This window comes from Gracilinanus agilis, chromosome 1 (genome assembly GCF_016433145.1).
Source record: "Gracilinanus agilis isolate LMUSP501 chromosome 1, AgileGrace, whole genome shotgun sequence".
Classification (NCBI taxonomy): domain Eukaryota; kingdom Metazoa; phylum Chordata; class Mammalia; order Didelphimorphia; family Didelphidae; genus Gracilinanus; species Gracilinanus agilis.
The window spans coordinates 166,940,709-166,953,763 of NC_058130.1; the positions used below are offsets into that span (position 1 = coordinate 166,940,709).

At 47.6% G+C, this 13,055-nt stretch overlaps 2 protein-coding genes across 3 annotated transcripts in view; one reads left to right on the forward strand and one right to left on the reverse strand.

Annotated features, from left to right (window-relative positions):
• The window catches only part of RUSC2 (RUN and SH3 domain containing 2), a 32,645-nt gene extending 23,864 nt beyond the window's left edge, over positions 1 to 8,781 (forward strand). For both annotated transcript variants that reach the window (XM_044658728.1, XM_044658735.1), the window contains 10 exons: positions 2,447 to 3,121; positions 3,440 to 3,625; positions 3,907 to 4,050; positions 4,499 to 4,575; positions 4,915 to 5,089; positions 5,282 to 5,387; positions 6,530 to 6,576; positions 6,931 to 7,723; positions 7,850 to 7,987; positions 8,080 to 8,781. In XM_044658728.1, coding sequence (XP_044514663.1) covers positions 2,447 to 3,121; positions 3,440 to 3,625; positions 3,907 to 4,050; positions 4,499 to 4,575; positions 4,915 to 5,089; positions 5,282 to 5,387; positions 6,530 to 6,576; positions 6,931 to 7,723; positions 7,850 to 7,987; positions 8,080 to 8,281 — 2,543 coding nt within the window. In that variant the 3' untranslated portion in view covers positions 8,282 to 8,781. The remainder of the gene's footprint in view (positions 1 to 2,446; positions 3,122 to 3,439; positions 3,626 to 3,906; positions 4,051 to 4,498; positions 4,576 to 4,914; positions 5,090 to 5,281; positions 5,388 to 6,529; positions 6,577 to 6,930; positions 7,724 to 7,849; positions 7,988 to 8,079) is intronic.
• A 51-nt stretch (positions 8,782 to 8,832) lies between these two features.
• Positions 8,833 to 11,403, reverse strand: FAM166B (family with sequence similarity 166 member B). Its single transcript, XM_044678171.1, is given in 6 exon segments — positions 8,833 to 8,936; positions 9,538 to 9,735; positions 9,923 to 9,974; positions 10,211 to 10,422; positions 10,569 to 10,786; positions 11,345 to 11,403. Coding segments are annotated over 6 exon segments (843 nt in total).
• Between the last annotated feature and the right edge of the window lie 1,652 nt (positions 11,404 to 13,055).

Consider the following 13,055-nt stretch of genomic DNA (forward strand, 5'->3'; position numbering starts at 1 on the left):
ACTGGGTTGATAGAGTATCTGGAAACTATTCTGTAAGGAATACTTAAAGGAACTGGAGAAAACTTGAGGATATGAGTAGTCTTCAAACATGTAAAGGCTGTAACATTTAAAAAAGAGATTAAACTTTAATGTACAAAGAAGATATAACCAAAGTATAGACATTGTAGATTTCTTTGCCTCAATGCAAGTGTGTAGTACCTTTTCTGAGATATTCCCCCAGTTTATATTTTCACTGCTGGGTTAGGTTCCCCAAAAGGTAAATAGTGTTTCCAGGTTCCAGGGAATGGTCTGTAGATCTCTAAAACTACAGCAGCTCATGAGCCCCCACCAATGTGCTTCCTAATAATAGGCAATGGGTAAGCAATTAGATATTAGCAAATGTGTTTATTAAGATAGTAAAAATAGTAGATACAAAATATTCCCCATCTCGCCCCCAGAAACCTCTTTCACAAATTACTCTCACAAAAATAGCACCCTAAAAAATTGGAAAGTGAAGGTATACCCATCAGTTGGGGAATGGCTGAGTAAATTATAGTATATGATTATAATGGAATATTACTGTGCTATTAGAAATGAGGTGCAGGAAGACCTCAGAAAAACCTGGAAAGACAGAAATTGAAGGAGAACCAGGAGAACATTGTACACAGTAATGGCAATATAATACAATATGCAACTCTGAATAACTTGGCTATTTTTAGCAATACAATGATCCAAAATAATCCGAAAGGCCTCATGATAATATATACACATACACATACATATATATGCCATCTGCTTCCAGATAAAGAACTGATGGAGTCTGAACCCAAACCAAAGCAAACTTTTTTTACTTTCTTAGTTTGTTTTGTTTGAGTTTCCTTCCATAAAAGGATTAATATGTAAAAATGTTTCACATGATCACACATGTAAAATCTGTATCATATTGTTTACCATCTCAGCAGGGCCAGGGAGAGGCAAGGAGGAAGAGACTCAAAATTCTTTTACAAATTTTGGAAACTTTTTACATGTAATTTATATATAATTGGGGAAAGTAAAGAAATTTTTAAATAGCAGCCATGAGAAGAATGGGCTCAAATTTAGCTTACAATGGTAATGAGGCATATATATATATATATATATATATATATATGGAATACATGGTAAGGCAGATCACAAATACAGTACTTATTTCTCTCTCATGGAGTTGTCATGAAGTCTACCCCTCCCCCACCTAGGCATTGCTACAGAATTGGGTTGCTTAGCTGGGTTCAATCCTCTTCACAGTTTAATTTGTGATTACCAGAGTTAGTTCTTTCAAGTCTTTATCTTCTCTCCTCCCTGCTTCCAGAGATTTTGCTTCTTGAAGTTGCTTCTGACCATAAGTGACTGCCTCTCCTAATGTGTGTTTGTGTAGGGAGTATATCTCTGCTCCTTCAACTATGTCCCAACACTTGAACTAACTTTCATGATGGGGTGCCTCTTTCTAAAGAAGATCCTCTCTTTACCAGATATCATGACCAGTGGAGCAGTGGAGGAGGGGGATATCACCTCCTTGCCCCCTAAATTATTCTCAGGGAATTTCCATAACTGCTAATTCCTGCCTAAAATGTCTCAGACTGATGAGACAGCATCTTTTAAGGGTCACCTGGGTTCATGATTCATTCTTGTTGTTCAATGATATTGCTTTCTTCTGAATCAATCAAAGAAGTGTTCTTAAAAGAATAACAAAGTGCTAATATCCCATGACATGAGGAGTAACCATATCCCCTCTTTTCACAGAAAAACTTTCTAATTATCCCTACTGAAAAATGGGCTCCCCTGTTTAATAGTTTAATAATCCTTCATTGCTAAAAATTATTTAAATAGCTATAAAGATTGTAACATGGGATATTCCTACATATGAGGAGGGCAAGCTAGATGAACTCTCTAAGATCCTTAAAACTCAATCCTAAAGCTCCAGTTTGAGTATCGGAGACCAGGATAATGTTGGTCCCTTTGGAAAAAGGAAAGCAAGAAAACCAATTTTAGAGAGTTCAGGTTTAAATGTTAAGTTCAAGATTAAGCTAGAATTTCTAGGTAGAAATACATGAAGGCAATTGGAAATAAGAGTTTAGAGTACAGGGAAAAAAATCGTAATTGGAACTACAAATATGGAAATCACCTACAGAGAGAGGAAAATTGAAACCATAAGCAGAAGAAAACTGATTAAGAAAGAGACCAAAAAAAACAGAGAAGTATAGTTGGAGTAAGAAATAGTATAATGAAAAGCAAGAAAGAATAAAGGAATGATCAAGAGTGTCCCTTCAAGCCACAATTCTCAGTATTATCCCCTTATCTCTCTCTTCAGGGCCTGGTAAAACTTCCATTTCCCCTAGGTTTCATTTTCTGCCGTTGCCTCACCATGGGTTTTTTCAACTCTAGTCTGACTCATTTTTCTATTTCTTTGATTCATTCCCCCTCTCTAAAGGAGGCAGTGCTGAAAATCGGCCCATCCTTCGCTACAGTAAGGAACAGCGACCAACCACCCTGCCCATTCAACCCTTTGTGTTCCAGCACCATTTCCCCAAACAGCTGCCCAAGGCCAGGGCTCTACACAGCCTCTCCCAACTCTACGGCCTCTCTGGAAGCAACCGCTCACAGCCACCTACCCTGGTAGCCTCCACCTCCCAGGGCTTTGCCCTGGCACCCTCAGCAGAGCCTCCTGCTCCTGCTCCCCGAACAGCGGATGGAGCTGCCTCTGTCCCTGAAGAAAGTACCAAGAAGGCTGCACCTGACCTGGACACTTCTCGGCCATCCCCTCTGGGAAGCTATTCTCCCATCCGAAGTTCAGGCCCCTTTGGGCCCAGCACTGACTCTTCTTCTGCCTCCTCTTCTCCCCCTGAGCACACTGTGGATGGCCCCCCGCCACGAAGCCGCTCCTGCCCTGCCACAGCCAACCTGATCCCTGTCCGCCAGGCTCTGATGGCTGGCCCCGCCCACCAGCTGGAGGCCCCGGCTGAGCCCAGCCCGCTGCTCTCTGAGTATCGGCTCCATGCGGCAGGCAACCTGCCCCACCTGGGTCCCACAGGACCCAGCCTGAGCCGAGCCGAGATCCTAGCCCGGGGAGGTGGTGAAGGCAACACTGCATCCCGGCTTAGTAATGGTACTAAGCATGTCTCTCCAGCCTCCCCCAGCAGACCCCATATACACTTTGAAACACCCCCAACATAATCTATGAGAACAACTCCCACCCTTCTTGCCCTTCACTTGGGTGGTCCCTTGAGGGAATCTTCCTAAGGTCCAGACTTCCTCAGCATGGAGTTTAAAGAATATTTGGGGCTTTCTCCCCCTATAATTGCCCCTCCCTCCCTAGCACTCTGAAAGGCTCATGGGAAAGCAAGCCAGTGGGTGGGAAAAACTGGTAATTGTAAGCTAACTTTCCTTCTCTCTCTCTCTCCCTCATTTTTCTACCATGCCACAGCCAACCACCTATCCCCTCAAGCTCTCAAGTGGCGAGAATATAGGAGGAAGAACCCACTAGGGCCACCAGGTCTTGGAGGAAGCTTGGACCGGAGGCCACAGGAGACTCGACTAACCCGGAGAAATCCCATTTTTGAGTTCCCTGGACCTCTCAGTGCTGCAGGCCACCTGCATTGCCGCCTAAATGGTACATGCACCAATGAGAAGAGGGAGGAGCATATGGCCTTTTGCAGCTGAAAGCTTAAGAGAGAAGGAAACTGGAGATGAGAGGAGCATTATCAGTTCTGGGGGCATAAATTCCAAATGACAAAACCCCTAGGGGATGAGCCATAGTGCTAAACCGAGAAAATCAAGGGAATTTGTGAAATTGGTGTCAGGGGAAGATAAATAGGTTAAGATTAGCATTAGGGCTGGGATCAAAAAACTATAGGTAGGGTTGGTTGATTGTTACTCCCACTCTCCTTTTAGGTCAAGCAGTGAAGCAGTTGCCATTAAACCATACTGATTTCTTCTCTGACCCTTTCTCTTTGACTGAGAAGCCCCCTGCTGAGTTCTGTCTATCCCCAGATGGCAATACAGAAGCTATCTCTATTGATCTGCTACAGAAAAAAGGTGGGAACCACCCCTACCCCCACTCCTAATTTGGGCATTGCTTTCAATACCACGCCCCATCCCCATCCTGAAGAGAGCCTAACTGGGCCTGCAGTCAGGAGACCTGACTCCTATTAGCTCTGTGACCCTGGGCAAGTCTATTTGCCTCAGGTTCCTCATCTGTAAAATGAGCTGGAAAAGGAGATGGCAAGCCACCTCAAGATCTTTGCCAGAAAGAAACTCCCAAGTGGGGTCGTAGAGTCAGACAGGCCTGAAACTGAACAACAAAAATGCCAGGGCAGAATCACTAAAAACACCAGAGCTTATAGAATCCCTTCCCTATTCAATTGTCCTCTCTACCATGAGCTTCCTTATCCTTGTGGTATTGCTAACCTTGGACACTGTTGGGATCAGAGTTACTATGCTTGGGGTCTCCATCAGCATAGCTACTTCTCTCTCTGTTCTCCAGGACTAGTGAAGGATGTTAACACTGCTGTGGACCTCATTGTGGCACATTTTGGCACAAGCAGAGATCCTGGGGTTAAGGTATGTAAAAAACTAAGAGGGACAATAATGCCCTGGCCTTTCTGATGGGAGAAAGGGGCAGTCTTCTTTGCTGGGTTGCCCCATTTTCAACACACCTCACTTCTTCATGTTCGGCCCTAAAAATGTATGGAGGAGGGAGGATTTGGGAAGGAATGAAGGTCTGGGGCTGTGGCAGGGAAAAACGATGAAGACTAACACCAAGGGAGATAATTAGAGAGGGCTAAGGGAGAGAACGGCTATGAGCTGAGAGCCTCATCTGCAGTCCCTGGCCCCTAGCCCTTTCCAAAAAAAATCCTGTTCGCCAGTATCCTAACTTGTCACTCTCATTCCTTTCCTCAGGCCAAGCTGGGAAATAGCTCTGTGAGCCCCAACGTGGGTCACCTAGTGTTAAAGTATCTATGTCCAGCTGTTCAAGCTGTGTTGGGTGATGGGCTCAAGGCCTTCGTACTGGATGTCATTATTGGGCAACGAAAAAATATGCCCTGGAGTGTGGTCGAAGCTTCCACACAACTTGGTATGGTCTTGGGGATATGGGTGTGGGTGTGGCAGAAGATAGGGAGGAGCTTGAGGAAGGAATTGAGAGGAGGGGAACATGGGAAAGGTTGGGAGAGACACATGGAAATTATTAGAAATGGGAAAACTAGGGAGGCACATAGCTGAGTTCAGAACTTTTAAGAACATACCTCCTGCCTTTGGATTCCCCCAGGCCCATCCACCAAGGTTCTACATGGCCTCTACAACAAGGTCAGCCAATTCCCAGAGCTCACCAGTCATACTATGCGCTTCAATGCCTTCATTCTTGGTCTTCTCAAGTGAGTACATGATCACTTTCATACATCTGAATATGAGGAGAGAATCCCTGGGCAGAAACGAGGCACCAGTCCCACAGTTGGTCCCATACTCACTCAGTTGCCAGGGCTCTCTATCTTGTAGTGTCTCTGGAACACTAGCCCTCTTCCTCATATACACACATAAGACTTTATTAACAAATATGGATAGAAATATCTTCAGTTTACAAACCCACAAAATCAGTTTGAATGTTTAAAAAGGAATATTTACTAAGAAAAACCAAGGCAAAACAGCAATAGTCCAAAAAGGGATGAGTTCAGTATCTAGATAATGCTAAGTAAATAAAGATAATATAAATTCCATTCATGGGTGTTATCTTCTGGAGACTCTCCTGATTTTTTCTCCAGATATAGGCCTTAAGCTATTGCTTCTGTCCCTGGACTACAACATTCTGCTGATCTTTGTATCGACCCCTCCCCTCCGCTCTCTGGCCCAGAAAGGATAAAGATCCCTCCTGTGGTTTCAGGTCACACTACAATGCTTGCATAGCTTTTCCCCATATAATGATAAAGAGATTATACCCATCATAGAGATCTAACCCTTGGAAGTCCTATACTAAGCATTTTTACCTTTCCTAGTTAGTTAATTTATTTAATTTAATCCCGTTTATTTAATTCACTAGCCAGCTGTTAAGGCTAGTTCAACCCTCCTTACAGCTTTGCTTCATTTGTTTCCATGCTTGTTTCTGGGCTCTGGGATCACCAGTTGCCATATAGACCCAATAGCAGGAGTCATCTTGATTCATGTGGATTGCTGCTATATCCAGAAAAAAAAACACACATCTTTCCTATTTGATAGTTCTACCCTTCCCCTACCCAGCCACAAAATTAATAAATTCAAAGAATAATCAAGCCCACTGTCCCAATCTTGGAGGTTACCAGCTCTCCCCACTGTTTAATGTGACTGAATGATTCATGGTCCCGGGTGCCTGTCAGCCCCCACAATCCCCCAGTGGTCTTCTAGAACATCACAACCAATTTACAGTACTTTGAGCATACTCCTATCAAACTCCCCATTTCTATCCTACACATACCCTCTAGCTGTACAGCTACAAAGTGTAGGATCCAAACTCAAAGCTCAGAACTCTGTTCTCATTTCTTGTCAGCATCCGTTCTTTGGAGTTCTGGATCAATCATCTCTACAACCATGAAGGTAACATCCCCTAGATATGCCCTTCAGCCCCAAACTTTGGTCTAACCCTCTAGACTCCTTTTTAGAGGCTGAGCAAAATGAAGTCCCTGTATTTGTCACTATGCAGACTAAGCAGGGAACTTCTCAGTATTGCCCAATCCCAGCCCAGGTGGGAAGGAAAACAGCCCAAGATTCTAAGCTGTGACTCTCGTGAACGCTGCTGCCCTGTTCCCCACATACAACCAGTTAGGTTCCTCTGGGGAAAAGTTCTCAAAAGTCATCTGTCCTGTGATGCCTCCCCTTCATATGTACACCCCTACCCTGGAAACCCTTGTCTGTCTTTGAGTCATCCCACACTTTCCCTCTTCCTTGCAGATATCATTCAAGCCCATTACCAGCCATGGGGTTTCCTGAGTGCAGCTCACACTGTGTGCCCAGGATTATTTGAAGAGCTGCTGCTGCTGCTACAGCCTCTGGCACTGCTGCCCTTCAACCTGGATCTGCTGTTCCAACATCGGCTCCTCCAGAATGGCCGGCAGCAGCAACAGCAGAAGGAACTGCTCCGCGTGTCCCAGGGACTGCTTCTCTCAGCCCATTCCACTCTGCAGCTGGCACGCACCCGGGAACAAGAGGGCCATGGGGGCACAGATGGAGCAGCCCCTGGGGAGCGGGTGAAAGGGGTGGGGGCCCCAGCAGGAGGTGATGAGGAAGAAAAGTTGGTGGCAACCGTAGCAGAGGTGCAAGCAGGCACAGGGCAGGGTGGGCGGGCACGAAGTGGGCAGACTGGCTGGTGGTACCAGCTCATGCAGAGCTCCCAAGTCTACATCGATGGTTCTGGTGAGGGCTCCAGATTTCCCCGGAGTGGTGAGAAGAAGAAAGGGGTGGGGGGCTCTCAAGCCCCACCACCCCGAGAAGGTGTGGTAGAAGGGGCTGAAGCCTGTCCTACTGCTGAGGAAGCCCCCAACCGAGACAAGGGCTGGCCTTTCTGGATGGGGAGCCCCCCAGACTCTGTACTAGCTGAGCTGAGGCGAAGCCGGGAGAGGGAAGGGCCTGTGGCCCCCCAGGGAGGCAGTGATGAGGGGACCCAGGAATCTGCTACTGGAGGTATCAAATGGGGGCACCTGTTTGGCTCCCGGAAGACCCAGCGAGAGACCCGGCCACTCAATAGGTGAGCACAGTCTTGGAATACAGGGGAGCAGATAGGGCCTGATGCCTCCAAGGGTCAGTGAAGGGTCAGTGAAGGATACAGGTGCTCACACAGTGGACCCTCTCTGTTGTCCTCTCCTCCTCACAGGCTCCCCTCGGAATGGCTAAGCCTAGACAAGTCGGTGTTCCAGCTGGTGGCACAAACAGTAGGTGCCCGCCGAGAATCTGAGTCCAGGGAAAGCCCTGAAGAAGCGCCTGCTCTGGACCTGCCCCCTAACTTACCCTGGTGAGCAGGGAAAGAGGTGGCAGTAGACCTGGATACTGGATGTTTGGCAGTTGGCTGGAATGGATTTGACTTCTGTTTCTTTCTCTCCCCAGCGAGGTGCAGGCACTCTGCCACCACTTGGCCACAGGGCCTGGGCAACTGAGCTTCTGCAAGGGGGACATCCTGCGGGTGCTGGGACCAGCCGGGGGTGATTGGCTTAGGTGCGGCAGAGGCTCTGACATTGGCCTGGTGCCCCTGGCCTATGTGACACCAACCCCTACCCCAATCCCTACCCCCAAGGGCACCCATGATTGAAGCCCTTGTGCATGCTGGAGCCCTCTAGGCACCTTCACTTCCCCTAGGGACTCAGAGTCCAGGATGGGGCACAGATCCAGCTCCCCCCACCCCCAGGCTCCATTAGCCTGATGGGAGCTGAAGGGCCATATCTGTGTACCCATGCCTGCCCTCCCAATATGCTCTGTATTCATTAATCCCTCATAATGTGTCCCAAGACCTTTGATTCAGACCCACCCCCACCCCCAAAGGTAGGAAGAGGACTAGGTGGCCCTGGGATGCCAGGACCTCAACTCTTCTACCCACCTTGTGGGTACAAAGAGGGGTTGCGGAGGGGCCTGGGCATGCCATGGTGAGCACTGTGGGGAAGAAGGAGTAACAGTATTGGGCCTGACCCCTCCCAGGCCCCCCAGCTATAAATAGACTGCTGCCAATACCCTGGCCATGTAGGGGAGGGTCCAGGCCAATGTTTATTTATTTATTTATTGTGCATATTAATAAAAAAGGTGCTCAGCCTCTGACCCTGCTCCTCCCCTATCCTCAGACATCTCTCCCCACCTCCTTCAGTATGACTAGCTTTGGGGAAAGTAAGAACGGAGCTGCTTCTGCTAGGTTCTGAGGCCCAGAGCATCGTGGGTGAGGGTGTCATAGGTTTGGCCAAACTGGAACTTATAGCCTGTGGAGGCAAGATAGGCCATCACACAGTGCAGACACAAAAGTGACTAGGAGCCCATAGAAAATAACAAGGGGTGTGTGGTGTGTACCTTGAAGGCATTTTCCTCCACTAGGCTCGGTTCCTTTCCATTCCCAAATTACCCCCAGGACTGTTCTTGCCTATCAATAGGCAAACAACCTCTAGACACCTCAGATCTTCCACTAACTTAGGCTTTAGGCTAATTCTCTTCTGGTGCCTTAGTTAACTCATCTGCAAAATGAGATTAGACCAGTGATGGGGCAAACTTTTTAAAGAGAGGGCCAAAGGAAAGGAAATGCTTATCTGTCAGTCTGTTTCTAAGGCAACTCTTTCGAAGTTTCATTGTATTGTATCACAGACAGAACATTTCAGGGGGCCACATCTGGCCCTCGGGCTGTAGTTTGCCCATCACTGGGTTAGACTAAATGGTTTCCAAGATTTGACAATTTCTAACTCCCTCTGATCCTCTAATCACCCCATCTGGTGTCCTATATAGCTCCAATCTGCTTTACTCAAGCTTTTAGGACCTTTACTGTCTGTCCTGTCCCCAAGCCTTTTCTTTTCCCCCCTGCCCAGGTCTCACCTGGCACATAACCTCTGTAGTAGGGCATTATGCCTAAGTCTTGTGAGTTAGTTCTGGAAATGCTGGGAAGATTCTTATGGCCCCTCTGACCCCTGACCACTGGGCACATCTGCCCAAATTCCTGCAGGGCCTGATTGGTGAGGACAGGGTAACTATAGCCGAAGAGGAAACGGGCTCGGGGCACATATCCAGTAAACCCTGTGAGGAAAGATAAGTCCAGATTCTAGAAGGACTCCCTTCTCCCCATCCCTCTGGAATGCTACACACACACACACACACTCTCTCTCTCTCTCTCTCTCTCTCTCTCTCTCTTTCTCTCTCTCTCTCTCTCTTAACTCTTCTCCACCTTCCCCCCACTCACCCAGCCACCATACCCATCATTCACCTGAGATGAAGAACTTGCCAGGATCTTTGTCATCCATGGAATAAGGGGAAGCCTGCGGGGACAGCAAGAATCAGAGTATTTGGCCCGTGACAGACACACACACACACACAGCAAGAATCAGAGTATTTGGCCCGTGACAGACACATACACACACACACACACACACACACACACACACACACACACCCTTATGTTCTAGGGGAGCAAAGACCCCTTTCCCCCTAAATGGGCAAGAAAGCCCTTCACCCCTTGCCAATCTCCCCCATCGTCTTGGTCATAGCCCCTCACTTTGGAATTTTCCCCTGGTTTCTGTTCCAGCCTCAGGCACTTTTCTGGCTCAGACTCCTTCTCATCCTCTGTCTTGGACTCCAACTCCTCCTTCTGAACCACTGGCAGCTCTTTATACCCTCTACCTGCCTGGCTGGTGAAGTCCCTTAAAGCTTCAGCCCAGACCTGGGTGCATCTCTTGGCAAAGATGTGCTGAGACCGGGGCACAAAGCCTGGAAGGCCATATTGAAGGAGATGATTAGGGAGAGGCAGTGGAGTGAGGAAAAGAAGAGCTAAATATTGATGACATATGCCTGTCTCCTCCCCCCCCCCCAGTGGATATCTGAATATCAAATATGCCTGTTTGAGATGACTGTACCTGTGTACCCTGGGATCATGCCAGAGTTGATCCTCTCATGGCCATGCCAGGGAGGCTCTTCTGCCTTAAGAGATCCAACAGTATTGATTGGGGGCAGAAGTATGCGGTGGGCAGGGGGCCAGACTAGGCCGGAGGGACCATACCGTAGCAGGTGTCCAGTTGAATGTCCATAGGTCTGACCCAGGCAGAACCCAAGTTGTGGGCAGTGTCCAGTATACCTACAGTGTAGGGTCCATCCACTCAGTCCCTGTCTCTCACATCCTCCCACTCCCCATATTTTCCATCACCACCATTTCCTCCTATTGCAGCAAACTTCCCTCCTGACGATCCTAACATATATCTGATATCACTGTACCCCCCTACACCTCCCTCCTCTCTCCATGGAAGCAGAAGAAAACAATTTATCAGAGTCTCAACTGTCCCTTTTCATCCTAGGGACAGGTGAGTGCATTGGGATTTCATTTTAGTTTTTAGATCAGGGAAGCCAGGAGGAGGTAAGAAATGCCCATGTCAGAGCTAGGGCCCTTGGCTTAAACACTTGGTGGCCATATTCCCCGGCTGTTACCAAGGAGATGACAACATGCTACAGGGAATGGAGACCAATCGATTGTTCTCATCATAACTTCCCTGCCATTCTGTCCCTGTCCTCCAGCCCAGGGTCCTTTCACCCCAGTTTGTTTTCTAGACCTGACATCACTGATTTAACACTGTCACCCCCGCATACACAGCCCACTCCCCACTGCATCCCACACCACCTTAGGTGGGGGAGCCCTTACCCTGGGATGTAATAAGGACCTCGAGGCGGTAGCCCTGGGGGGAAGGCAGAGCCAGCCATGGCCCTGGATCAGAAAAAGGCTGTCTTCTCGCCCACCAGTCTTTTGTGTGCCTGTTGTGTCCAGGACGCCAGAACAACATGGGCCAGTGGGTGGAGCAAGGGGACGGTCCTAGGAGAAAGAGATGGGTTGTCTTAGAGTCAGCAGAGCCAAACAACCCTCTGTGCTGTAGCTCCTCTACCACGCAGGCCAGCATGAGTCAAATCCTGATGCAGCCATAGCCTTATCCGAGAGACAGGATGATGTAGGAGAAAGGAGTACGGTCCTTGCACCCGGAGAATCTGAGTTCAATCTCCAAGCCACAAATGAGGAGAATGCCTCCTACAGGACCTACCTTACAGGAGAAGTGAGGACACACAGCCTAAATCATTATAGCCCTTGTTCCCCGTGCCCGAATTAGAGGGCACCTTTGTCAGTAGGGAGAGGGGATAGGATCCTGTCCTGAGTGGGTTTTGTCTGTCCTTCAGAACCCTTGGTCCAAGGAAGGTAACTCGGTTTCTCTAGAGAGACCCTGATCTGATGGTAATGGGACACAAGGAAATGGAAGCAACCTGATGCACTGTGGAAGAATAAAACAATTATTTGAGGGGAAAGGAGGAAAGGGGGGGGGGAGGAAAGAGACCAGAAGTGGGGAGGGAGTTGAGTGACTACTGGAGAGTGATAGCATTTTTTCAATTATGCATAATTCAGCAGCAAGAGATGAGTGGGTTTTATGTGGCCGGACCTGTGCCTACTACTCAGGATCCAGTTATGACACAACCTGATCCTCAAAGTTTACAATCTACTGCTGACGAGCTATGAACACAAAACATTTATACAACTTTGTATTTACACTAAATGCCAAAATTAATGGTACATAGTGCTATAGGTGTTCAAGAGAGAAGGAAGTCAGTAGGGCTTAAAGCATTCAATAAGGTAAAGAGGCTTGGTCCTAAAGTGTATGTAAAGAGGGCAACTAGGTAGTACAGTGGATAAAGTGCCAGGCCTGGATTTGTAAGGACCTGGGTTCAAATCTAGCCTCAAATACTTTTAACTGTGACCCTGGACAAGTCACTTAACCCCAAATGCCTAGCCCCTGCCCATCTCTATCTTAGAATCAATACTTAGGATCTTAGTATCAATACTAAGGCAGAAGATAAGATGGTTTGGGTTTTTTCTTACGTATGTAAGGATGCTTCAGATTCTGGGAGAAAAGAGGAGATAGACTAGAAACTCAGTAAGATAGAGAAGCACCCTGTTTGCTTTCATCAGACCATAAGTGAAATAACTAAGTTTAGTTCTGGGAGCCACCGTTTGACGTGGAAAAGCTGAGGAGTATCCAAGGGTAAGCAGGATGGTGAAGGGCCTTGAATCCATGTCATGCAAGAATCTGCTAAAGGAACCAGGGATCCTTACCCTAGAAAAGAGATGACTCGTAAGGGATGTGATAGATATGTCTGTGTTCAGATATCTGAAGGACTGCCATTAGGAGCAAAGGATACACATTGCAGAAAGGCAAATTTTGGCATTACAATGTTGGACAATTTCCCAACAATTCGAGCTAACCAAAGGCAGGATGATGGGCTGCCTCAAGAAGTAGTGGATGCCCTCTTAATGAAGGTCTCCAAGTAGAGGCTAGATAACTGTTGAGTATGGCATATTAGGGATTCCTTTT